The sequence below is a fragment of the Anomaloglossus baeobatrachus genome, chromosome 7 (assembly GCF_048569485.1).
Source record: "Anomaloglossus baeobatrachus isolate aAnoBae1 chromosome 7, aAnoBae1.hap1, whole genome shotgun sequence".
Classification (NCBI taxonomy): Eukaryota; Metazoa; Chordata; class Amphibia; order Anura; family Aromobatidae; genus Anomaloglossus; species Anomaloglossus baeobatrachus.
Genome location: NC_134359.1, coordinates 239,457,914 through 239,485,377, shown reverse-complemented (window position 1 = coordinate 239,485,377; position 27,464 = coordinate 239,457,914). Strand labels below are relative to the sequence as shown.

The window sequence follows — 27,464 nt, the reverse complement described above, 5'->3', positions numbered from 1 at the left end:
TTTGTCATATACCCGGAATGGAATTTAATTGCTCGGTTTTCAATTTTGCAAAACAATTTTATTTTCTTATTGTAAAATGTAAATCATGTGGTATTCAGCTGATACCAGTGCTAATTGTAAGAATTAAATCTACATTTACCCCCAGAGTCAATGTGTCTTCTCTCTAGACAGCTCCTTTAGTTGGTTAATGCGCTTCTTCTGTTATTAGAATGCAAGAGGGGTGGAGAAGTCACCTCCTTAATGAGATGGTTGCTTGTATACTTGTAAACGTAGGAATAGAACCAACAGTAAAACAATTATTTTTTTCCACGGCATGTTTTACTTTTTTTAGCTGTTTATTAAACTTTTTTTTTCAGGATAACATTTTACTTACATATCATTTAGTTGTGTAGTCTTTTGACCATTCATCTCCATTAAAATAAAAATGTACTATTAAATTAGCCAGGGATTTACATTTCCCATCCCTACTTTTCTTTAAAGAAAATCTGTCACCAAATTTGAAACTGACACATTTCTAAACAATGTAATGGCTGTATAATCCTTTATCAAAGTTTAATCTTTTCCACCTTGCTGTATTGACACCTCCTCACTGTTCCTCCTCCCTGCTGAGTTCTCGCTCTGCCCAATACAAGCTGCAGTATGCAGAGACTGAAAACATAAGCGTTTTTAATCTGTAGCTGGACGGATTATAATATTAGGATTATATAGCCATTGTCACATGAATTTTCAAAGTAAGTACACAAGGGTAGGGTGTATAAAAAGAGAGATTAGATCCCGTGATCCCAACATATTCTTACCCCTCTATAAATCCCTTGTAAGGCCATATCTGGAATATGGGATTCAGTTTTGGGCTCCACATTTTAAAAAGGACATTCAGAAGTTAGAGTCAGTTCAAAGGCAGGCAACTAGACTACTACAAGGAATGGAAGGCCTCCCATATGATGAGAGGTTGAAAAAGTTAGATATGTTTAGCTTAGAAAAAAGACGTCTCAGAGGAGATCTCATTTATATGTATAAATACATGTGTGGTCAATATAAAGGACTGGCACATGACTTATTTCTTCCGAAGACAATACTAAGGACCAGGGGGCACTCACTGCGAGTGGAAGAAAAGCGATTCCGGCAGCTAAATAGGAAAGGGTTCTTTACAGTTAGAGCAGTCAGATTGTGGAATGCCGACCACAAGAGGTAGTAATGGCAGACACTATAACAGCTTTCAAAAAAGGGCTGGATGATTTCCTCAGTACACACAACATTGTTGGTTATAAATGACTTGGTGACCAGGTGTAGAACTGGTGGAGGAAGGTTGAACTAGATGGACCTAGGTCTTTTTTCAACCTTAGTAACTATGTAACTATGTAAGTCTACTCAGGTCTAAAGGCCACTTTACACATCGCGACATCGCTAGCGATGTCGCTGGTGAAAGCACCCGCCCCCGTCGGTTGTGCGTCACGGGCAAATAGCTGCCCGTGGCGCACAACATCGTTAGTCCCCGTCACACATACTTACCTGCCTAGCGACGTCGCTGTGGCCGGTGAACCGCCTCCTTTCTAAGGGGGAGGTGCGTTCAGCGTCACAGCGGTGTCACTAAGTGGCCGCCCAATAGAAATGGAGGTGCGGAGATGAGCGGCCAGAACATCCCGCCCATCTCCTTCCTTCCTCATTGCGGGCGGCCGCAGGGACGGTGTTGTTCCTCGTTCCCGGGGTGTCACACGTAGTGATGTGTGCTGCCGCAGGAATGACGAACAATCTGTGTCCTGCAACAGCAACGATATTTGGGATTAGAACGACGTGTCAATGATCCACGATATGGTGAGTAATTTTGATCGTTAGTGGTCGTTCGTGCGTTTCACATGCAACGACGTCGCTAACGAGGCCGGATGTGCGTCACGAATTCCGTGACCCCAACGACATCTCGTTAGCGATGTCGTTGCGTGTAAAGCGGCCTTAAGAGATCTATTTAGTGACGTATGCAGTTAGTAACGTGAAACCTAATGACAGATCTGCTTTAGTAAAAGAAAGCTGAGAGTGAAGGGCCATACTTGCTTGTCCAGAGATATGTTCAGCTCAAGATTTTTTGGTTGCTTAGTTTTCTACGAGACAATTTGATGTATTCTCTCTTGTAGTCTCTTTTTTCCCGGTCCTATCTTGACATACCTGAAATGTCTGGTAATGCCTAGTCAGCCAATTACTGGCTGAAGCAGGTCAGGTCTGTGGCCAGTGATTGGTTGGTTGGGTATTTCCAACCATTTCTGTTGTGTCGCCACTGAACCAAATGAGACCAGCAGGGACTGGGTCAGATGCGGACCTCTAGGAAATCGGTGATGGTATCATTTCCATTACTATTTTTCAACAGTCTCAAACCTTTTAGAGTAAAAAATGTACCAACTAGACAGCCCTGTTAACATCATGTAATTCTGGCTTGGAAACACTGACCAATGGACACAAAAAATACATATGATCAGGCATGCCATTTCCTCTTACTGAAAAAAACAGATCTGCCTTAGGAAAGACACTAAAATTGATTACACTCTTCTTGGGGCATTACTACAAAATTTAACTCTACTTCTCTATTCTATCTTTTGGAGAGAGGGATGATTAATGGTTATTCCTTTTTCTCGATAAAACCCATTGCGCTATTTCTCCCTCCTAGCACTATTCTAGCTTTTGGAATTACAAGGCACCAAAAACCAATATTCACATTCCTAAAATGTCCTAATCTATTCTTTTTTGACACAAGCAACTACAGATTGTTCCATTTCCCCTAGTTTTTGTCACACAGAGTTTTGCACGAACTTTGCCAACAATCACAGCAGCATCAGGCTCTGTTCACATTATAGATTCTCACTCTCCACCCGATGGTTTCTCTGGTGTCTCTGATCAACACAGGCAGACTCGAGCATCGACTTGCTGTGTGCACAGCCATAGATAGGCTAGCAAGAGTTAAGCTCTGCCAGTCTGCTTGTTAGGCTCCTTTGATCACTTGTTGTGAGGAAGCCCATCACATCTGCTTCCTCATCTTTAAGCTAAATGAAATCTTCTACCCATGTCCCTGACGTAGGCATCCACACCAAAACGTGCGTCGGGTCACTGCCTTCATTACAGCAGCTGGGGAACTTGCATGCAGGGTGATTCTTTACTTACTGTACATATGGATTTATAACCTTACTGGCACACTGTTTACAATATCATATACTTATAGGGACTACCATTATACCTAACAACATTTGTCCCACTCCCGCTAGTTTGGGGTGCTTTTTCTTAGTGTATTCATTATTTTTTTCGTTTGATACTATTTTTTAACATATTTAATAAAATTATTTTTTTATCATCTTTTTGGCTATTTCATTTTTGATGATTACTTATGAGTTTTGAGACCATGCTAGCTATAGGTTATACTGTGTTGGTCTGTGTGTTTAGGTGTTCTAGATTATCTGAAAAGTGTTTCTTTTGCCTGGAGTGGTTGTGCAGATTAACTGTCTTATTGTTTCCTCCCTGCTCTTGTTTTCCTCCTTATCTTTTATTGTCTTATATCTTATATATCTTATATATTATATATTTGTGTGTGCGTGCTGTGTGACAGAGTTTTTGCTTCCCCTGTCTGTCCATTTTTAAGGGTTTAATCTCACTCATGTCCCAGTTCCCCTGGGGAAGGAGGTATCATATCAGGGCTGCTCAGGAGCAGGGCCAGGAAGGAGACTTAGGCATCCCCACCTTTTGGGGTATCCCTGAGACTAGGTCAGATCAGGGCTTCTCAGGAGCAAGGCCAGGAAAGACACTCAGGCATCCCCATCTTTTGGGGTATCTCTGAGACTAGGTCCCATCAGGGCTGCTCAGAAACAAGGCAAGGAAAGACACTCAGGCATCCCCATCTTTTGGGGTATCTCTCAGACTAGGTCCCATCAGGGCTACTCAGGAACAAGGCCAGGAATGAGACTCAGGCATCCCCACCTTTTGAGGTATCCATGAGATTAGGGATAGCATAGGGCTCCCTAGCCTGACAACCAGCTTAGGAGCCCCAGTTTTATGCTATCCCCATAGTCATCGTGATATTTTTCATAATAGCCTCCCCAGCTGACTATACATTGGGTTTCTAAACGATGGATGGTAGTGATGCGGTCATCCATAGCACTCAAGATGGCAGCGATCAGATGATTTACCATTGCGACCAAATCCTTCAGTGCTCGGGTGGATAGAATAGATCTTAGTGCCTGGATAAGTGTCGACTATGCTTTCCTAATCCTTTACAAGCCTTAAGTCGGAATAAGTAATTCCTAGACAAACAGCAGCAATAAGATCCCCCCGGGTCTTTTTCAATGAATGTGCTGGAGATGTGCTGTACAGAACATCCCTAACACAATGGCATAATGCTGAGGCCGAATCAAACAGTGGAAACACAAACACACGGTTATACGATATAAAAATAGTGGTTGACCTACTTTCTATTATTTATATGCTCCATTTCAGGCAGCAGATCCAACGTGAAGAGCAAGGTATCACTAGACAATAGATTTGTTCATCCATGTGAATCTATCCTTCGTTACCCGTTAGCGTGTGTTTTCATGTTTCATTAATTAGCCACAGCCGTTAACATGTGAGAATTACAGTATTGCAGATCTACAAGTTGAAAGCATCTCATGTAGAACATCTGGGAGAGATTACATGTGTATCCGCTCAGGCGGGCTGAATGTATGTCAATGCAGTGGTAATCACCGGCGTGTGCTTATGACACGCAGTACGGGATTATCAGCAGTTTAGATGGTGCTGCCCTTCTAAAGCTGATACATGATGCTGTTCAATTCCATTTTAGGCGCAACCTTTTAAAATAAGACAATTATGCAAATAGCAAAAAATGCATATCTCATAAGTAAAGGCTTATATATACACTATATAGACAAAAGGATTGGGGGACATCTCATCATCATTGAACTCAGGTGTTTCATTCAGACCCTTGCCGTGCTGTATGTCTTCACTAAAGATCTCCCCAATGCCATCACGGTCCTGTAATAGGAATCACCGGTGTAACAAGTGAGTACATGACATTACTTCCCTTCGAAATGTTTAACAATCACTGGTGAATGCTATTATTGACAAGTGGACGCACAGCACAGCAACCACAACACGTTACATAGTGAGGTCACAAAATGCTGAGGACCATTGTTCATAAAATGTAACGGAAGATTAGTGGACCCAATGGACCAAAGGGGGCACCCGGGCTTATCCTTTAATGGGAAGGGCTTAACTCAGCGCCAGGTTCTACTTCCACGGCAAAGACCGGGACTGTAGCAGCTGACTCCCAGGGCAGGTGACAGACTGAAGTATAGATGGATACAGGCAGGGTGACTGAGGCAGGCTGGACAGGCAGGTATGGACAGGAGTGGTGGGCACGGCAGGTATGGACAACGGACACAGGGATAAGAGGACAGAAACTCAGGACCTGACAACTGGCTAAGTAGCAGACTGACTGACTAACTGAAAGCATTGCACAGGTACCTCCCCTATTGGGAGGGTACCTTAAATACATAGTGCTTCTTAGCCATAGGCTGAGAGGCATTTCCTGTAAATGGCGGGCCGGCACTTTAAAAGGAGGGTCGGCGTGCGCACGTGTGCCCTAAGCACACTCCCGAAAGACCTGGGCTGTGCGCACAGGGCCAGGAGGGGAAGGAGGTAGCAGCACATGTGGATGGCCGGGGGAGTGCGGGGGAGGATGCGACCCGGCCGGGGCGGTAAGTCCGCATCTCTGCAAGGACACCGGCGCTACATAAAATCTGTTAACTTTCTTCTGGCTCCGTAACTGTAGAGTCTAAACCTTCTCTGGTATGAACATCAGTACAAAAAACGTGCTGGGAGTTTAATAGGATACGCTTCCATGGCCGAGCAGTTGCATACAAGTCTTACATTACTAAGCACAATGCCAAGTGATGGATGGAGTGGTGTAAAGCCACCACCACCGGATTCTGGAACGGTGGAAACATGTTCTGTGGAGAGATAAATTATAATTATTTATCTGGTTATCTGGAAGTCTTATGATTGGGGATGGGTTTGATGAATGCCAAGAGAAGGTTACCTGCCTAACTGTATTTTTGACAACAGTAAATTTTGGTGGAGGTGGAAAAATGCTAAGAGTATAAGGTTGTTTTTCAAGTGTTTGTTCTAGGCCCCTTATTTCCAGTGAAAGAAAATCTTAATACTTTAGCATACCAAGACATTTTGGACAATTATAGCTTCTACCTTGTGGGATCACTTTTGGGGAAGGCCCTTTTATGTTCCCCATGATTGTGCCCAGTGCACATCCAGGTCTATATGGGGAGGACGGGGGAGTTGGTGTGGAAAAACTTGGCTGCTGCACAAAACCCAGACCTCAACTCCTTGGATATAACCTAGAACGGAGTTCGCGAGCCTGGCCCTCTCATCCAACATCAGTGTCTGAACTCGCAAATGCTTTTCTGGATGAAGGTGCAAAAATTCCCAAATATGCCTCCAAAATCTTGTAGAAAGTCTTCTCAGAAAAATGGGAACTGTTATAGCTCGAAAGGGAATACCAGCCCTGTATTAATGCATATGTATGCAGAATGTAAGGTCTTAACAGCTCCTGTAGGTGTAATATGTGGTTGTCCCAATGTCTATATAGTGTATTAGTATACCAACACACACATATATATCTGTATATAAATATTATAAGTATTTTAAAAGACGGCTTGTTCTCAAGCTGTAAGACTCAGTCTACTGGGACGGCTTTGAGTATATAAAGTGCTCCAGGCAATACCTTAAGACAGTGACTACAGAGAAGAGTGTCACACTGTGTCACAGCTTTCTATACACTACACATATTAGATGAAAACACAGATTGCTCAGTCTACAACGTTATCTCCACCGCCTGCGGTGTAAGCTTTAGTCACAGCAGCACATGCCTTAAGCAAGGTAAATCCAACATGGTGGAAAATATTAGACTAGCTTCCTTCTGAATGAATTAAATTTCCCAAAATCAGGTTAGGCAGTCAACTTTAAGGCTTCAAGAGTTGATTGCTTTTGTTGCCATACATGAATTTGGCCAGTAAACTGCTTTGTGGGCAACTGATAATGATCGATTCAAGACTATCACCAACTATGTACAGGTGGTCGGTCACGCACACCACTGCCCTTTCACGCTCTATGGGACATTGAATCCTGTATTTGGCTTCCTCAAGCCGTCCCATGGGCAAGTAATAGAGTGGGCGGCACACATGGAAGGCCATCGCTCTTTTTCGATAGGGCATTTCAAAGTTCTGTTCTTAGGTTGAAAAAAAAATGTTGGCCTTTTAGGAAAAAGATGGAGGACACCAGTGTCGGACTGGCTATTGTAGGAATCTTCAGTAATACCAGGCCTGGATTCAGGTACCTGCATTGCACTCCGGAGCTCTCACCTGAGCTACGGCGTGCAGCCTAGACTGTACCGCGAGCGCTGAGTGATTGATTTCCTGGCTCTTGCGGTTCAGTTCATGTCAGCTGCAGACAGGCCAGGCTGATCTCCGGTGCTCTCACCTGAACTCCGGAGATCAGCCCGGCCTGTCTGCAGCTGTCATGAACTGAACCGCAAGCGCCGGGGAATCAAACACTCGACGCTCGCGGTAGAGTCTCGGCTGCACGCCAGAGCTCAGGTGCGAGCTCCGGAGTACTATGCAGGTACCTGAATCCAGGCCTGGCATTACTGGAGATTCCTCCAGTAGGCAGTCCGACGCTGGAGGACACTATAATGTAGGTGTTCCCTACCATTTTCCAGGTTGACATCTGATTGTTGGGTTGGTTCAGTCAGTCATAAAAGTGGACCTGTCATAAGTGGCCAATTTTTGCTTTATTTCATTCCCGTTGTTTCCCAAAGTATTTTTTTTCTAAATCCGCCAGATATATCGAGCTTTGTATTTAGTTTTACTTCTTATGGACCCTTGCCAAGGGGTCTTTGAGGGAGTGTCTTTAAGCTTCTTTGTACTATTACCAATGGAATATGCCCCCTTGGTATTTATCCAAATTAGCACTAAGTAAAAAGTGTCCATATCTCTAGAACTGTATGGCGGGTTCAAAAAGAAAAACTTGAATACTCATGGGAGCAGAGGGACTTAGGCTACTTTCACACATCCGGTTTGAGCCGTGCAGCTCAATCCGGCTGTGAAACCTATGCAACGGATGCGGTGAAAACACCGCATCCTTTGCATAAGTTTTTACATGCGGCCGGTCCGTTTTTTTCCGGTTGTGGCACGCTACTGAGCATGCGCACTGGAAGAAACCGCATGCGGCGGCCGGATGCGTTTTTTCCGCATCGCACAGCATCCGGCGTCCATAGGCATGCATTGAAAAATGCGCCGCAGCGGCCGGATGCGGCGCAATGCGGTTTTTTTTGCCGGAGCAAAAAACGTTGCAGGCAACGTTCCATCCGGCCGCGGCATCGGCTAAATCTGCCGCATGCGGCAAAAACCGGACCGAACGCAAGCCCATGCGGCACAATACGACACTAATGTAAGTCTATGCAAAAAAAACCGCAACCGACGGCAAAAAAAAACGGCGGTTTTTCTGCAGAGCGCCGTATTGTGCCGCAGAGCAAAAACCGGATGTGTGAAAGTAGCCTAAAATAAGAGCAAAACTGTCTACTTTTGATCTGGTGACAGCTCCTCTTTATTGATAAACTATTCACTGGTGGCTATCTAGACACGGGTTATCCCGATGGGGCAATTTCATTAATGCTGCTTACCATTATAATTAGCCACTAGGGAGTCTTATTGGCTACTTTCAGGGGTTTTCCTACTAAATACACTTATTACCATACCCATTGGTCAGATGATAAATGTATGATCGCTGGTGGTCTGACTGTTGATATCCTCACCGTTCCAGAGACCGGGGTTCCTCGTGTCCCCTGTGTGCATGGAGCAATACTCAACCACTACTCCATTCATTTCTAAGGGACTGATGGAGATGAAGAAGGACAGGGCTAATATGACAATGGAAGCTGTCGAAACAGTGTTTTCTGACATTGAGACTAGCAGCGAACCACAATGTAGGCTGAAACACTACTACATACCATCACTGCACAACTGTTAGGATACAGTAAAATTTTTATTTCTTGATTAAGTGACACCTTAAAGGCAATATATTACCCGTTTTTTTTTTGTTTATTTTAAGAGCAGCAGACCCCTAGTCCAGCAATGTGTCACTTACTGGGCTGCTTACTGTAGTTTTTAAAAAATATATAGTTTTATCAGGTTATCATTAGATGACTACTTGGCCTACTACCTAGTAGACCAATCTTTACCCCATATCTGATTGCCAACTTTCTGCCTATGCACAGTGTACACAGAAAGCTGCCAGTCAGTGGTGTGGGTGGGGTTATACAGAGCTCAGCTATCACAAGGTGGCAGGGAATATCAGGGGACTGGGGCTCCTAAACTGGCTCTCAGGCTAGGGGGACCCTAGCTGTCCCAATCCCAGAGATACATCAGATGGTGACAATGTTTGGGCCACCTTCCAATTTGTGCTCCTGATCAGCTTTGATCTAGTACCCCTCCCTCCCTACCGCGGGGGAGGGGTGGGGGCTAGATAGGAGCGTCTAAACACCAACAGCTATAGACAAACAGGAGAAACACAACATGTGATGGGAGGAAGACTATAGCAGGCAAGAAAAAAAACAGATGACAGTAAGAAATCCACTACAAACCAAGCAATACGCAGTAAATCACCACACTGGAAAACAACAGCACACAAAACGGTGTAGCAGAAAGCTATAGTTGGCATAGGAAGACAAATTCATCCATCTTAAAAAGGTGGAGAGTAACTATGATAGGTCTCGTGCAACATGTGATCAAAACGCTAACCAGCAGGCTAGCAGAAATTAACTCCTGCTAGTCCAATCACAAATGAGCACACAGCTGCTCGATGCCTGAGCCTGCCTGTGCAACTCAGAAGCACCAGAGAAAGTATAGTGAGGAGTGTCAGAGTCTGTGGTCTGAACAGCATCTGATGCTGCCATGACATTCGGCGAGTCTAGAGGAAAACACTGTATGACATCGGCTATCAGAGAACTGGTAGATGCAACAGATAAAACAGTTTTTAATAAAGACTATAGCAAGCAGCTCAGTAAGTGAAACATTGCTGGAATCAGCGTCTCTGCCTCTACATTATGCTGCTCTCAGATGGGATAACAAAATCCTGGTGACAGATTCCCTGTAAGGGTGTGCTAAAATTGTCTATACTTTAGAGAGTATCTGCTACTTATGATCAGAAGAAGACATAACACCATGACGCATCTATAAGGGATAAGCAGGTTATCCTGTAAAACACACCCCCCGTACCATATCTACCTAAATGAAGACGAGAACCACGACTTTATTGCAGGAATGGCCACAGTTTTATTTTACCGTATATATGTATACCAAACTTGTGGCCCAACATGCCACTCAATTGTTCAACTTAACCTTATACATATATACCCGTATAACCAGAAACACCGATAGATCCGTCCGAGAGGCAAACCATCATTCCTAACCCCCCGGCCGTAACCTCCAAACCGGCCCAGAGGACCACCTCGGCCGTGACCACCCGGCCCGAGGTGAGGGGTAACAACGTTCCATCGTTAATTACCCCTACCCAGAACCTGCGGGACCTCCGCCCACAAGTTCCCATCCACTCCGAAGCCACTCCCCTTGAGCGACTTCGTACCAACAAGCCGACTGTCGGTACTCCCAACCTCTCAGACGGACCTATCACCCCGCTGTGACAACAATAAATTAGCAACTCAACCTTGTATTCTCCTTTATTCCTCTTTTTTTTTTTTTTTAAAGTTCTTTTTTTTTTTTTTTTTTTTTTTTTGAAAAACCATCACCTTTTCACCTTTTTATTTATTTATTTATTTATTTATTTTTTTGAACATATACATATAATTATATATCAGGGCGGGCGGGTGGGACACAAAGATCAATCGACGAAAGGGGAGGTAAACAGCACACCCCCCTCTCTTATACCTCTCCCAACACCCCACCCCTTCCTTGCTCCCCCCCAATCCCCTTACAGCTCCCTTCTACCAATCCTGTACTCCCACACATCCCCCATCCCATGCAAACCTATTAACCCTTTCCTAACCTTGCACCCTCCCGATCGTCATGGGGTCCATTCACCCCTATGGGGCTCACTGCCCTTCTTGACGCATCTATAAGGGATAAGCAGGTTATCCTGTAAAACACACCCCCCGTACCATATCTACCTAAATGAAGACGAGAACCACGACTTTATTGCAGGAATGGCCACAGTTTTATTTTACCGTATATATGTATACCAAACTTGTGGCCCAACATGCCACTCAATTGTTCAACTTAACCTTATACATATATACCCGTATAACCAGAAACACCGATAGATCCGTCCGAGAGGCAAACCATCATTCCTAACCCCCCGGCCGTAACCTCCAAACCGGCCCAGAGGACCACCTCGGCCGTGACCACCCGGCCCGAGGTGAGGGGTAACAACGTTCCATCGTTAATTACCCCTACCCAGAACCTGCGGGACCTCCGCCCACAAGTTCCCATCCACTCCGAAGCCACTCCCCTTGAGCGACTTCGTACCAACAAGCCGACTGTCGGTACTCCCAACCTCTCAGACGGACCTATCACCCCGCCACAGGCCGGCCAAGTGACACCCTTACTTGGCCCGGGCCCCCCACACCCCCAGTGCTTGCTCTAGGCCATCCCTCAAACCCAACATCCATAAATCCAGACCCACATCAGTCAGGTGAACCCCATCTCTCCTTAGATACTGCTCCGTGGACTCCTCCAATTCTCTATGCCGCACCACCAACCCACCATTTCTCGCCACAAACCTGCCAATAGCCCGGTTCAGCTTGCTCCGAGCCCTATTAATACGGTCCACCGACCTCCCAAAACGCCACTGCGTCCGAGCTATAATGTCCGACCAAACGATAACTATGCCCGGGAACGCCCTCCACAAATGTAACAGGTCCAGCTTTATATCCCTTTTCAATTCCCTCGCCGACCTTACTCCCAAATCATTCCCTCCCACATGTAAAATTAACACATCAGGGACACGATCCATACGGCTATAATAAGCCACCTCAGGGCGCACCCTACCCCAGGTCATGCCCCGAATTCCGAGCCACTTTACTCGAGCTTCCGACACCGACACTCCGAGCTGCCGACCGTCACGCCGCACATCCGCCCGCAACGCTCCCCAATACACATAGGAGTGCCCGAGGATCCACACAAGGCATGGACCTATAAAATACAAAGACCACGAATAAAAACAGCAACAGCACAAGAAATTGCCCACCAACCGGCATCTAACACCAACCTTGAATCCCCCACCCCTGACCATCACCTGACCAAGTGAGGCCTAATGTACAAACGGAACCTGGAAGACTCCCACCTCCCAATCCGCCGGATACAATCCTCACTCAAACCCCACCTGGCGGCCTCCGTTGCCGCCCCAATCCGGAAGGAGTGAGACCCGTACTCACGTGGCTCCTCCCCCACCCTTGCTAGAGCCATCTTCAGCACCGCATTGAATTGATACCGCGACAAAGCCAATCCGTCCGTATGTCTAAGAAAAACACCCGGGTAACCGCCGCGCACCTTTAAAAAACTCTGACACATGTAACACTGGGCACAACTGGTGCCCCGGTAAAGCGTACAACACTACTAAGCGCCCCCGGCCCCTCTGATCCGTCTTAGAAAAACGAAGCCGACATTCCACTCTATCCTCCCCCAGCATCACATCACCCAACAGCAAACCACCCATCGCTTGCTTAGTCGGGCTGACCAATTCGCCAATACGAAAGGCCCCAAAAAACGCCAGTACAAAAGCTACCGAGAACAACACCCGCTCATAAGGAGACGAACACAACTCCCCTAAACACCCCACCAAACGCACCAACAATGGCAATGACACCGGCCGCCTACAGTCACGCGACTGAGCCCCTTTTCGAAAACCCTTCATCGCCTGTCGCACCAGAAAATCCTTAGTCACGTCCCGAACCCCTTGCATCTGGAACAAAAAGGCCAACGCCGCCAACTTGCAACCAATCACCGAAACAGACCTGCCTTCCGAAAAATCCCCACTTATTAACATCAGTACCCCCAACACTCGACCCTGGTAACCCGACTCCATGAACTCCCTACTTTCCAACTCTGCCCATTCCTGCCACACCGCCTGATATCGGCACCAAGTAGCCTCAGACACCGATCTCCGAATTCCCTCAAAAGCTACACCGATGCCAGGTCCCACAGCCAGTTCGGGCAAGGTTCCCCCTCCGCGTCCGCTTCCGGCACCAGCTTCCTGAACCTGCAAAACTGAAACCGTGATAGCGCATCAGCCACCTCGTTGCGAATCCCAGGCACATGCCGAGCCACCACGCAAATGTTTAACTCCAAACAACGCAACACTAGATGCCTTAAATACCCCACAACCGGCGGGGATTTTGCCGACAGTGCGTTGATGGAATGCACCACCGCCATGTTGTCACAATGCATGCAAACCCTTCTTCCAGCAAAAACAGGGCCCCACAACTCCACCGCCACAATAATGGGAAAACAATTCCAACAGCGCCAAATTCCTCACCAAACCTGCTTCCACCCACCGCCGCGGCCACTTTCCCACACACCAGCACGTTTGAAAAATTGCTCCAAAACCTGTCGCCCCAGCCGCATCCGTGTACAATTCCAGCTGGCTATTGGACACCGCCTCGCTCATCCAAAGGGTCCGACCGTTGTACCGGTCCAAGAACTCCTCCCACACCAACAAATCCCCTTTCATCATTTTTGTCACTCTGACAAAGTGATTTGGAGCTTTTACCCCTGCGGTTGCGCCCGCCAGTCTCCTATTAAATATCCGCCCCATCGGCATAATGCGACAAGCGAAATTCAATTTTCCGAGCACTGACTGCAACTCGCGCAACCGCACCTTCTTGGCCTGAGACAAAAACCGCACCGACGCCTTCAAATCCAACAGCTTTCCCTCCGGCAACCGGCATTCCATTGCCAGTGTATCAATTTCGATACCTAAGAAACATAATACCGTCACCGGCCCTTCTGTTTTGTCTTTTGCCAACGGAATACCCAGGCTCCGCGCGATCCGCTCTAACGTAAACAACAACAAGGAGCAAACCGAAGAGCCCGCCGGACCCACGCAAAAGAAGTCATCCAAATAGTGAATCACCGAATGGACTCCTGCCACCTCCTTGACTACCCATTCCACAAACGTACTGAATGCCTCAAAATAAGCACACGAAATGGAACAGCCCATCGGCAAGCAACGATCCACATAGTATTCACCATCCCACATACACCCTAAGAGATGAAAGCTCTCCGGATGCACCGGGAGTAAACGAAAAGCTGCTTCCACATCCGCCTTTGCCATCAGGGCCCCCCGCCCCGCTACCCTTACCAGCTCCAAGGCCCTATCGAACGATACATAACATACCGCCGACAATTCCGGTGATATCCCATCATTCACCGACAATCCCGCCGGATAAGATAAATGATGAATGAGCCGAAATTTGTTCGGCTCCTTCTTAGGTACCACCCCAAGGGGGGAAATCCGTAAATTAGAGAATGGCGGGTCCTGGAATGGGCCCGCCATCCTCCCCAACTCCACCTCCTTCTGCAGCTTTTCCTTCACCACCGCCGGATGTTCTTTTGCGGACCGCAAGTTTCCCGGGCGAAACACCGGCGCCTCAGATTCAAACGGAATCCGAAAGCCCTCTGTAAAACCACGTTCCAACAACTCCGCCGCCCGCACATCCGGGTATCTACTTAAATAGGGAAGCATCGCCTCTACCCTCACTGGCGTCCTCCCTTTTTCCAGACCCCTCCCCCGCCTTTCCTTTGCCTTTCTTGAAGCACCTGGCCAGAGGGTGGGACCCTCCACATCCGGAACACTCGTGTCTGAACCGACAAGAGGCCCCGAACTTACACTGTCCCTCGTTATACTGCCAACAAGCTCCCTTTTTCTGTCCAGCCGAGGACCCGCCACTCGCACCCGGGCTCCCGGCACCCCCTCGAAAGGGCTGAGCCGGCGCCGTCATTAACCGCATCCATAAAGAAATATCCTTGTGGCCCCACTGGACTCCCGGCCGCAGAGCCTTCCGCTGCCGGAACTGCTCATCATATCTCAACCACCCCAAACCGCCGTATACTCTATACGCTTCCCCTATCGCGTCCATATATCCAAATAGGGCGGAACAATGCTCCGGCTCCTTTTCCCCTATCACACTGGCTAAGATAGCAAAGGCCTGCAACCAATTGGTAAACGTCCTCGGGATCAACCTATACCGCCGTTTTTCCTCATCCTCCTTCTCCTTTTTTGTATCACTAGGTTTCACCTTATCCAAATTAAACTTTTCCAAGGGAAGCAGGGAAAAAATTTCCACATACTCCCCCTTCCAAATCTTTTCCCTCACCTCCTTTTTTAAATGAACCCCTAACTGCCCTTCAAAGCACACATAAATTTCACTCCGTGCCCTATCATCCAAACGCACTACCTCATCCTCCTTTTCTTTTTCCTTTTCCGCCTCCTTACTCGCACCCACGGAAGCCGCCCCACCAGCCTCCTGTCCCGTACCTGCCGCCGAGGTCGTGTCCCCAGCCGCAACATCGCGCACCGGCGCTTCTGTCCGCACCACCTCCGTGGGGCCCACCCACGCCCCCACCGGAGCCCCAGGCCCAGTCCGACTACCCCGTTCCGCAGACAACCCCTGCAACACCCCCAAAAGCTGCCCCCAAAACTCTGGACCCGGTAAACCAGACTGCCCGACCGCACTCGCCCCCAGCGCAACGCGTCCCGCGACGGAACCCCCGCCCTCGCCCGCGCTACCCACAGCATGTAACATTTCTGTTGTCTGCTCACCAGGCTGCCGTTGAGTCGACGCCGGAACAGCCGTGCCACGATCTTCCAGCTGCCGCTCCGTCCGACCTGCCGCTGCTCCTTCTTCCTCGCTGGAGTCTGATGCGCTGCCGAAATCCTCAGGGGGGGACCAGCGAGGGGACAGCCCGCACCTGGCGGCCGTCGACCCCCACGGTCACCGCACCCCGCTCGTCCGGGCGACTCCTGCTTGACCTCTTCCTTTTCTCCCGCCGTGGCGCCCTGCCGCCGTCTCTTCCCGCTGTAATCGTGATATCCTGCCGCTCCGCCCCTTCTCCTGTCGTCCTCAGTGGGCTCCCTCCCTGCCGACTGCCGGAAGGCCGTGCCGAGCTTGCACCTCACCGGGACCCACCCCCAGCACGCTCCTCGCCGGGGGGGACCGTGACTACCGATCTCCTCTGTGCCTGCGGGCCACCGTACCCCTCCTCCGATCTCCTGACCTCGCCGCTCACATCCGCTCCCGTCCCCCGTCCTGTTGCTCTCCCCTGCGGCCTGCAGGGAGTCTCCTCCGGCAATCCGGCACGCCGAGCGCCACCCCCAGCCGGCACATCACTGGGGGGCTGCCGTCATCCATGCTCCGGTCTGGTGCTGCGCAGGCCGCGGACCGGAAGTGGGCCTCGCAGAGGCTCCGCCCACCCCCGACCCACGAGATCTCCGTCGCGGATTCCTCCCGGTGGCCGGCTGCTCCCCTAGGTTAGTTGGAGGGCTCCGCCGCTGCTCCGGAGGGTCCCCGCAGGGGCTCCTTGATCTGATTCTCCCCCTCCAGCTGGGGGAGTAGCGCTCCGGCGGTCGCGCCCGCCGAGCACGTAGCCACGGCCCGGGCGCTGGAACAGCAGGCGGCGCCGCTCCAGCCCCACAGACCGCTGCCAGCTGCTGCCTCAGGGCATCCACTCCCATGACCTCGGATGCCCCCCGCACCATCTCCAGGAGTTCAGCAAGGGCAGCCATGGCAGGAAGCAGCAGCAGCACTACGTCCTGGGACACAAAGATCAATCGACGAAAGGGGAGGTAAACAGCACACCCCCCTCTCTTATACCTCTCCCAACACCCCACCCCTTCCTTGCTCCCCCCCAATCCCCTTACAGCTCCCTTCTACCAATCCTGTACTCCCACACATCCCCCATCCCATGCAAACCTATTAACCCTTTCCTAACCTTGCACCCTCCCGATCGTCATGGGGTCCATTCACCCCTATGGGGCTCACTGCCCTTCTTTTTCTGCTGACTTACATTAAAATTTCTTTGAACCCTTGTGACAATTTAAGTATTTGGGTTGGGACTTAAAACATGGCTCTTGTGGTTGAAGTTTACAGTGCAGCTTAGCTTAAAATTAACAGTTCGCTCTTACGAAATGATGACAATAATTAGAATTTTAAAATGAACTAAGACTGCAATTTTAACCTCAGTCATTTAAGTCCTGGAAAACAGTAAAAACCGCTGAGCCCTTTGAGCACATAGGGTCTGACAGAAGAGAAATCTCATTGATTTATGATTCTGATTAATGGACGGTTCATTATGGCTGTCACTTCCTCTACATCAGGAGAACGTCCAGATATTTTCTCATGTGGAGGTTTCGAGAGGCATCCATTGTATAATGAAAACTCATACAACTTTCTTCTATACTCTGTGATTGGAATTCTCACTATTTTCAAGGTTCCCGCTCTCTGCCCATGAACAGGTTCAATCTCCTTTACATTTAGATGCTGAAAACTGTATAGGCCGAATCCTTCTCATAACTCCATATAGTCCAAGCTAAACTCAACAGCAGCTCATATTGTATCAAAATATAAACTATGATACAATACCAGCTGCTTATGTAATCAAATATATATATGTGGCACCCCTGATGCTTCAGTCGCCACAGAGTATTGCACCCAACATTGGGTGTAATACTAAACCCGGTTCCTGGAGAGGTCAGTCCCGGTTTCACCACATTACACACTCAAACACACACTAGGTTGCCCTGTTCCCACTGGGGACCGGGCTAGGGTAGGGTAATAAAGTAGTCACCGACAGAGAGGCATTTACAGGATGCCCTCAACAGGGACCCCAGTCCCACTAGCTTAGGACCTGGGAGGGGGGAGGTGCAGCCAGTAGGGGCAGTCAGGAGCCAACACAATAGTTAGGGAGTTCTCCAGCAGGAGAGCAGCAGAGGAGACATGCCTCACAGGTGCTCCAGTGGGAAGGAGGAGAAAGTTCACACGGTTGCCGTGGGGAGAGTGAACCTGCTCCCCTCAGAACCGACGCCACACAGGGCGGCAAGACCCTAGGGAAGATCATACTTCACGTTGGTTTTTAAGAATCCGCCTGGACGGGGAAAGTTTCACGCTTCTCTGACCACACAGCGCCCGACAGCACAGTTCCATATAGGATCCAGGGCCTCGCTTCAAGCCGGATCCCACATCGGAACCGCGGCACCTACAGATAGGGACAAGAGTACATCTCGTAAAACCCAGGGTCTCCTCGTAGCTTCAAGCCAGGGGATCCAAAAACAGGCGTTACAAGGAGAAACCCACCGAACACCAAACCAGACTGATCTCTAAAGGGATTTGGGTTCGATGGAGCCCATCATAGCAAATGACCGGTATTACCTGGGTGAGCAGCATCGTACAAAAGTGAGTAAACAACCTGGAAACTGGAAAATTTTTCACTTGCTCTTAAAGAAATAGAAAAATTCAACCATTCATCAAAAATGACTGTGCATGAGGCAATTCCTTTATACCCGGAAATTGTTAGAGATGTTGCCCATGTGGTTACGGCTTTGCCTTCAACCCAAGTTAGTGTAGAGAGATTGTTCTCTAGCCTTAAAATTATTAGGCCAGATTTGAGGTTATCTATGAAGGAGGATCTGATGGAAGCAATTCTATTTCTTACAACAAATTCATGGACTGCACAAATGTTATTTAGTATGTTTTTGTTGAAAACTGTTTTTTGCCACTTACATAGTGTATTACATAGTGTTATATATAACACTACGTAATATATATATATATATATATACTAGAAGGTGGCCCGATTCTACGCATCGGGTATTCTAGAATTTACGTATTGTGTAGTTCATGTATGATTTTTGTTATATATATATGTATATATATAGATGTTGTTGTGTGTAGTTACCAAGTGTTTGTGTAGGGCGCTGTACATGTTCTGGGTGTTGTCGGGTTGTGATGGGGGGTGAGAGCGGTGTTGTTTGTGTGTTGCGTTGTTTGTGGAGCGCTGTGTGTCTGTAGCGTTGTGTGTGTGTTGCGCGGTTTGTGTGTGTGTGGTGTGTTTTGGGGGGAGGTATGTTTTGTGCAATGTGTGTGTTGTGCGGTATGTGCATATATTTGTGTGTGCAGCGTTGTCTGTGTGTGGGTGTCTGTGTAGGGCAGTTGTTTGTGGTTCCCAGTGTGTGTGTGTGGTGTGTTGTGCAGTGCGAGCGCGTGTGTGTGTTGGGGGGAGGTGTGCACTTCCCATCGTGCTCCATCCCCCATGCAGCGCACTCCCCATCGTGCTCCATCCCCTATGCTGCGCACCCCCCATCGTGCTCCATCTCCCATCCTGCGCACTCCCAAACGTGCTCCATCCGCCATGCAGCGCACTCCCCATCGTGCTCCATCCCCTATGCTGCGCACCCCCCCATCGTGCTCCATCTCCCATGCTGCGCACTCCCAAACGTGCTCCATCCGCCATGCTGCGCCAGCATCAGCCTCTCTACCCGCAGCATCAGCCTCTCTGCCCGCAGCATCAGCCTCTCTCCCCGCAGCATCAGCCTCTCTGTCCCCAGCATCAGCCTCTCTGTCCCCAGCATCAGCCTCTCTGTCCCCAGCATCAGCCTCTCTGTCCCAAGCATCAGCCTCTTTGTCCCCAGCATCAGCCTCTCTGTCCCCAGCATCAGCCTCTCTGTCCCCAGCATCAGGGTCTCTGTCCCCAGCATCAGCCTCTCTGTCCCCAGCATCAGCCTCTCTCCCCGCAGCATCAGCCTCTCTGTCCCCAGCATCAGCCTCTCTGTCCCCAGCATCAGCCTCTCTGTCCCCAGCATCAGCCTCTCTGTCCCCAGCATCAGCCTCTGTCCCCAGCATCAGCCTCTGTCCCCAGAATCAGCCTCTCTGTCCCCAGCATCAGCCTCTCTCATCCCAGCATCAGCCTCTCTGTCCCCAGCATCAGCCTCCCCATCCCAGCCTTCCCCAGGATCAGCCTCTCTCCTCCCAGCCTCCTCCAGCACGCCATGCTCCTCTGCCGACACTCACAGATCCGATCGCATACACTCACACACACCGACACACACCCGATCGCATACACTCACACACAGCCGATCGCATACACTCACGTACACACACATTGACGATATTGCACATACGCGCTCATACTCGCAACATCCGGAGATACCACATGCTTCTGGCCATGTGATCCTCCGGCAGGTCCTGGAAGGTCACAACAGCACAGTATCGAGGCCGAGAAGCAAGCGATATCGCCGGATGCTGTGAGTGTGTGGATGCGATGTGGGTGTGAGGTGTGTGTGAGGTGTTTGTGAGAGTGAGTGTGATCTGATGTGTGTGTATGTGTGTGTGTGTGCTGTTATGTGTGTGCGTGTGGATCTTCCGCCGCTGCAGGACCTTGATGTGCTGGTAACTATGCTAGCATGGTTACCAGCTGGTAACTATGCTAGCATGGTTACCAACGTATCCCGTCCCCCGCTCGCACGGGAGCCCACACCAGCATACGGCGGCAAGGCCAGCAATGCGAGGGTAAGTGTCGGCTGGGTTGGCGGCGTACGCTGATGTGGGCTCCCGTTGGGGGGGGGGGAGAGTACAGTGCTCACCGTGTCAGTTCGGGGAATGCGCGGGGGGGGGGCGGGGCCAGAGCTAGCGTGCATTGCGTGAGGGGGGCGGGGCGTGGCGTGGCCGAGTAGCCAATGCCTGCAGGGTGCCGGGGCGAGAGGCCAATCTGTGGGGGGGCGGAGCCTGGGCGAGCGGCTGGCCAATCCGTGTGGGGGCGCAGCCTGGGCGAGCAGCCAATCCGTGTGGGGGGGCGGGGCCATGGCGAGCCCAGCGGCCAATCAGCTTTGTGTCACCGTAAGGACACAATGTCACCGTAAGGACACAATTTTGGAGCATGACAGACAGACAGACAGACAGAATAAGGCAATTATATATATAGATATATACATTATATATATATATATATATATATATATATATATACAGTTAGGTCCAGAAATATTTGGACAGTGACACAATTTTCGCGAGTTGGGCTCTGCATGCCACCACATTGGATTTGAAATGAAACCTCTACAACAGAATTCAAGTGCAGATTGTAACGTTTAATTTGAAGGTTTGAACAAAAGTATCTGATAGAAATTGTAGGAATTTTACACATTTCTTTACAAACACTCCACATTTTAGGAGGTCAAAAGTAATTGGACAAATAAACCAAACCCAAACAAAATATTTTTATTTTCAATATTTTGTTGCGTATCCTTTGGAGGCAATCACTGCCTTAAGTCTGGAACCCATGGACATCACCAAACGCTGGGTTTCCTCCTTCTTAATGCTTTGCCAGGCCTTTACAGCCGCAGCCTTCAGGTCTTGCTTGTTTGTGGGTCTTTCCGTCTTAAGTCTGGATTTGAGCAAGTGAAACGCATGCTCAATTGGGTTAAGATCTGGTGATTGACTTGGCCATTGCAGAATGTTCCACTTTTTTGCACTCATGAACTCCTGGGTAGCTTTGGCTGTATGCTTGGGGTCATTGTCCATCTGTACTATGAAGCGCCGTCCGATCAACTTTGCGGCATTTGGCTGAATCTGGGCTGAAAGTATATCCCGGTACACTTCAGAATTCATCCGGCTACTCTTGTCTGCTGTTATGTCATCAATAAACACAAGTGACCCAGTGCCATTGAAAGCCATGCATGCCCATGCCATCACGTTGCCTCCACCATGTTTTACAGAGGATGTGGTGTGCCTTGGATCATGTGCCGTTCCCTTTCTTCTCCAAACTTTTTTCTTCCCATCATTCTGGTACAGGATGATCTTTGTCTCATCTGTCCATAGAATACTTTTCCAGAACTGAGCTGGCTTCATGAGGTGTTTTTCAGCAAATTTAACTCTGGCCTGTCTATTTTTGGAATTGATGAATGGTTTGCATCTAGATGTGAACCCTTTGTATTTACTTTCATGGAGTCTTCTCTTTACTGTTGACTTAGAGACAGATACACCTACTTCACTGAGAGTGTTCTGGACTTCAGTTGATGTTGTGAACGGGTTCTTCTTCACCAAAGAAAGTATGCGGCGATCATCCACCACTATTGTCATCCATGGACGCCCAGGCCTTTTTGAGTTCCCAAGCTCACCAGTCAATTCCTTTTTTCTCAGAATGTACCCGACTGTTGATTTTGCTACTCCAAGCATGTCTGCTATCTCTCTGATGGATTTTTTCTTTTTTTTCAGCCTCAGGATGTTCTGCTTCACCTCAATTGAGAGTTCCTTAGACCGCATGTTGTCTGGTCACAGCAACAGCTTCCAAATGCAAAACCACACACCTGTAATCAACCCCAGACCTTTTAACTACTTCATTGATTACAGGTTAACGAGGGAGACGCCTTCAGAGTTAATTGCAGCCCTTAGAGTCCCTTGTCCAATTACTTTTGGTCCCTTGAAAAAGAGGAGGCTATGCATTACAGAGCTATGATTCCTAAACCCTTTCTCCGATTTGGATGTGAAAACTCTCATATTGCAGCTGGGAGTGTGCACTTTCAGCCCATATTATATATATAATTGTATTTCTGAACATGTTTTTGTAAACAGCTAAAATAACAAAACTTGTGTCACTGTCCAAATATTTCTGGACCTAACTGTATATATATATATATAACACTATGTAATACACTATGTAAGTGGCAAAAAAGAGTTTTCAACAAAAACAGACTAAATAATAACATTTAGTATAATGCTTATATTTAAGTGAAATATGTATTGTAGTACAATGTGAACATTAGACATTTAATCATTTTTATGATACAATAATCAAGATATTTAGATAGAACATAAAATATATTTATAGGAATACAACTTTAGAACACAAAAAACTAATAAATTGTGAATATGTAATACAATATGTAATATATATATATATATATATATATATATATATATATATATACACATACATACACACACAAGATATATATGTAATCTACTGTATATTACATAGTGTATTACATATTTACAATTTATTACAGTTTGTGTTCTAAAGTTGTATTCCAATAAATATATTTTATGTTCTATCCAAATATCTTGAATATTGTATCATAAAAATTATTAAATGTCTGATGTTCACATACACATGTTCATGTACTACAATAAATTTTTCACTTAACTATAAGCAATATATGTAGGAGTCGGAGTCGTGGAATCAGAGTCGGAGTTGTGGAGTCGGAGTCGGTGCAAGGGAAATTGAGGAGTCGGAGTCGAAGGTTTGGCTTACCGACTCCACAGCCCTGCTAACAATATGTCATACATTTAAAAAAAAATAATAATAAAATAAATAGGAAAACCCCTATAAAAAGGTCACTAGTCCTTTTATGTCTCTTATTTTAAAGTCTGCCAAAATTAATTGGACTCCCTAAGTGTAAAAGACCACTTAGAGGATTTGCTTCTATTTCCTATAATTTGTATGAGAGGTGCTGAAAACTCCATTGGCAGATACTTATCTCCTAGAAAACAAATGTATTGGCCATTTAAGACCCGACAGATCCTTCTCTCCCCTGATATCATCAGCCCTATACACATTGGACATTTAGAATATTTTGATATCTACGGATTTGGCCAACTTTAGTGTACTGTGTATGAGGGCCTTAGTCTAAATATCCATAAAGTATTCATAAAACACACATACTGCGATACACTGGCTGCATTGTTAACACAGGATGGATGAGGAATTTGTACCACTGCAGGATAGACACATAAGCCTTCTGCAGCACTGGACGGAGTTAGGGCATTGTCACGGGTGTGTCACGGGTGACACAGTCCTGTGGTGTCTGGCTGTAGAAGGTCACAGCGTTTAACTACACAAACTGCTCCCTGACATTCTCTTTTTCCTGTTGTAGTGTAAATGGTATCCTATTTATCTTCTCTGCTTGGAGTTAATCCCTTTCCTTTTAGGACTCTTGAGATATCCTCATGTTTCACAGCTAATCCTTATAACTTCCCCTTGTGTCCTTAAATACTTACATTTTCCCTGGGTGTTTGCTGGTGATTGAGTGATATTCTTATGGTGGCTTTACACACTGCAACATCGCAAACGACATCGCTGTAACGTCACCGGTTTTGTGACGTTACAGCAACCTCCCCAGCGACATTGCAGTGTGTGAAACCTATCAGCGACCTGGCCCCTGCTGTGAAGTTGTGATCGCTACAAATCGTTCAGGACCATTCCTAGGTCCTTTGTTTCCCGCTGTGCAGCATGCATCGCTAGAAAGTTTCAGTGTGTAAAGGGGACTTTACAGCGACTACCCTTTCAAAAAGCTGCTTTACAACGTCCCCAACAACCAGCTAGGTCGCTCTGCAGGTCCGGATCGCTGTTGCGTCGTTGGCCAGGTTTGCTTGTTTGACAGCTCACCAGAGACTTTGTAGCGATCCCGGCTAGGTTGAGATCGCAGGTTGGATCGCTAGAAAGTCTCAGTGTGTAAACCCAGCTTTATACAGGTCCTGGATGCAAGTAGTCAGCTTGCAATCATCTGAAGAAACCTTTTTCATTTGTTGCAGTTTATCTCCCTGATTCTTCTTGGAGATAAGTTATTCGTTCACTCCTCCTGTTTATGCTCCCTGTGTCTTCCTTAGATCTAAGTGAGGTTGACTAAGCGCTCATCCCATGCATTCCTTACCTAGGGCCCAATTCAGAGTCATCCAGGGCCAGGTATCCTGCTCGGCGCATAGGTGCAGAACCTATCTAGGGTGGTCAAGGGAGCCAGGGGCAAACGGAAGATTTGGTCAGGGGTCACCATTTCCTCCTTCCCTAAATATAGGGTCCCCTTCCCTGTTGCCATACGCGTGATACTTCCCCTTCCCTAGTGTCACAGGTATGTTTCCATGGAACATATTTTTTAAAGTAATGCTCACAGTGGTATATGCTGTTATGGATATCACCCTTTGCATGGCAAAGGGTAAAACTTAAGTTGAGATACAAATCTCATACCCGCCACAGCTCCCGTCAGTGTACATTGCGGATCTATATTTCTGAATGTGAATGAGATTTCTGAAGATCTCATGCACTTTGCTGGCACAAGTGAAAATCCACTGTGTTTTCGCATCATGGGAGCTTAGCCTTAAATTGAATTTTATAAAGTGTTACATAACAAAAGGAAAGTCTGTACCTGACTGGATAATCAGCCGCACTCAGATTGATGAAAAAGTCCCATGACCAGTCTGACATGTCCAGTAGATCCCTCATGCTTTGCAGATACGTAGATAACAGACTTGCCCCTCCCCATATCGTAGCCATTCTCCACGGTGTGACACGGACATTGGGATACTGACTGGCAAACTGGATTACTTGTCTGTGTAGATAATTGGATCTCTGTACAGAAAGAAAGAGAGAAATAAATGTAGAATTGAGTGGCCAGTACTATATAATTATAGTATATGTCAAATACTATGAATAAAGGAGCCTAAAAATAAAGTAAAAGCTACAACCAGACTCTTAAAAATGTGCAATGCTGGGTGTTCCTGGTGGTATGGTTATTGTGGCTGGTGGAGGGGTATTCTGGCTGTAAGCAGTTATCACCTATCCACAGGACTGGGGATATATTTTGGATTGGGGGGCAAGTGATGGGTGCCTCACTGGTAGCCAGGAATGGCCGCTTCTATGCAAACCACCACTTCATTCATTCTCGATGAGACTGCGAGTGGAATGAAAATACCTCTGGATAGGTAAGAATTTCTTCCAAAAGGTAATTTGGGATCTAAAGGCCGCTTTACACACTGCGATATCGGTCCCGATATCGCTAGCGTGGGTACCCGCCCCCATCTGTTGTGCGACATGGGCATATCGCTGCCCGTGCCACACAACATCGCCCAGACCTGTCACATACTTACCTGCCCGGCAACGTCTCTGTGACCGGTGAACTGCCTCCTTTCTAAGGGGGCGGTCCGTGCGGCGTCACAGCGACGTCACTGAGCGGCCGTCCAATAGAAGCGGAGGGGCGGAGATGAGCGGGACGTAACATCCCGCCCACCTCCTTCCTTCCTCATAGCGGCCGGGAGGCAGGTAAGGAGAGCTTCCTCGTTCCTGCGGTGTCACACGGAGCGATGTGTGCTGCCGCAGGAACAAGGAACAACTTTGTTACTGCTGCAGTAACGATAATTGAGAATGGACCCCCATGTCACCGATGAGCGATTTTGCACGTTTATGCGACGATGCAAAATCGCTCATGGGTGTCACACGCAAGAACATCGCTAATGCGGCCGGATGTGCGTCACAAATTCCGTGACCCCAACGACTCCGCATTAGCGATATTCTAGCGTGTAAAGCCCCCTTAAGTGTTGGTAAGAATGGGCAATTTTAAAAGGATACTTAAAGGGATGATTTATTATTCAAAATGGTGGCTGAAAAGGATATGATGATGGGCATAGATGAGAACGGGGGTTGACTCTGTTGGGACCCCTGCCTTTTGCATATTTAGAACCATCTTGCCACTAGTCCATCCCAGTAATGGCAATATACTCTGTTAAATAGACCCACTCACTTATGAAGTGATTAGATAAACCCCATCCCTTTTCATCTCAATACAGCCTTACATTAGCGAGGACCTCATCCCCAAAAAATAGGACAGTCCCAGAAAACTACAGGACTTTGCACCTACTATTACTCTTTGAGGATCTACAAAAAGAGCTGTACTGACAACTACAAGACTAAGATGATAAAAAATAGATGGACAGGAGCGCAGAGATCGATTTTCCCTCAGGATAGTTTCTTTGTTAACGTTATGTATGTGTTTATAGGCCGCAAATACTTATTAGAAAAACTCCATTGGTCTGTGGTGAGTGACAAGGACAAGCTTTAGATCCGTACCTTGTCACAATGAATATAGTAGTAATGGTCTTTGTGATAAATTGACTTGAACATCCTCTGGAGTTGTCGAGAGGCTCTTCCGTGAACAACCAAAACAAAGGCTATCTTCACTGGATTGGCGGCAATATACTCCATGGAGTCCTCATCCCACTGGACATTGTTGTTGGCCTTTCCTGGGTGACAAAAAAAGACAAACATGAAATAGTTGAATTGTTTCCCTCGACAAACATTGCTACATTTTCAGGGAATGGAATCAGTCATAGAAACTTATCTTTACTATCCCTTTGCTGAATGTAGAATTGTGCAACAGATACAATAAGCTTTGTTGCATCTGTACGAGGTGGTGCATCTATGGGCAAGCGGTGCTGTTCCCATGGGCTGCAGAAGATTGTGGGTCAGCCGTAGATGCTACCAGCTCCTGATTATTACAAATTTTTATTCAGTGCATTTTGGTGTGGTTTTTGGCTTTTATTTTCTGCCATGCAATGGGGGCAACATGGATTTTCAGTGTCATCTTCTTGGGAA

General features: G+C 47.5%; 1 protein-coding gene across 1 annotated transcript in view; it reads right to left on the bottom strand.

Moving 5' to 3' along the window:
• Window positions 1–27,464, bottom strand: part of XYLT1 (xylosyltransferase 1) — a 458,133-nt gene that overhangs the window by 158,311 nt on the left and 272,358 nt on the right. The window contains exons 3-4 of the mRNA XM_075317980.1: window positions 26,940–27,112; window positions 25,243–25,445 (exon numbers count right to left, since the gene is read on the bottom strand). Coding sequence (XP_075174095.1) covers window positions 25,243–25,445; window positions 26,940–27,112 — 376 coding nt within the window. The remainder of the gene's footprint in view (window positions 1–25,242; window positions 25,446–26,939; window positions 27,113–27,464) is intronic.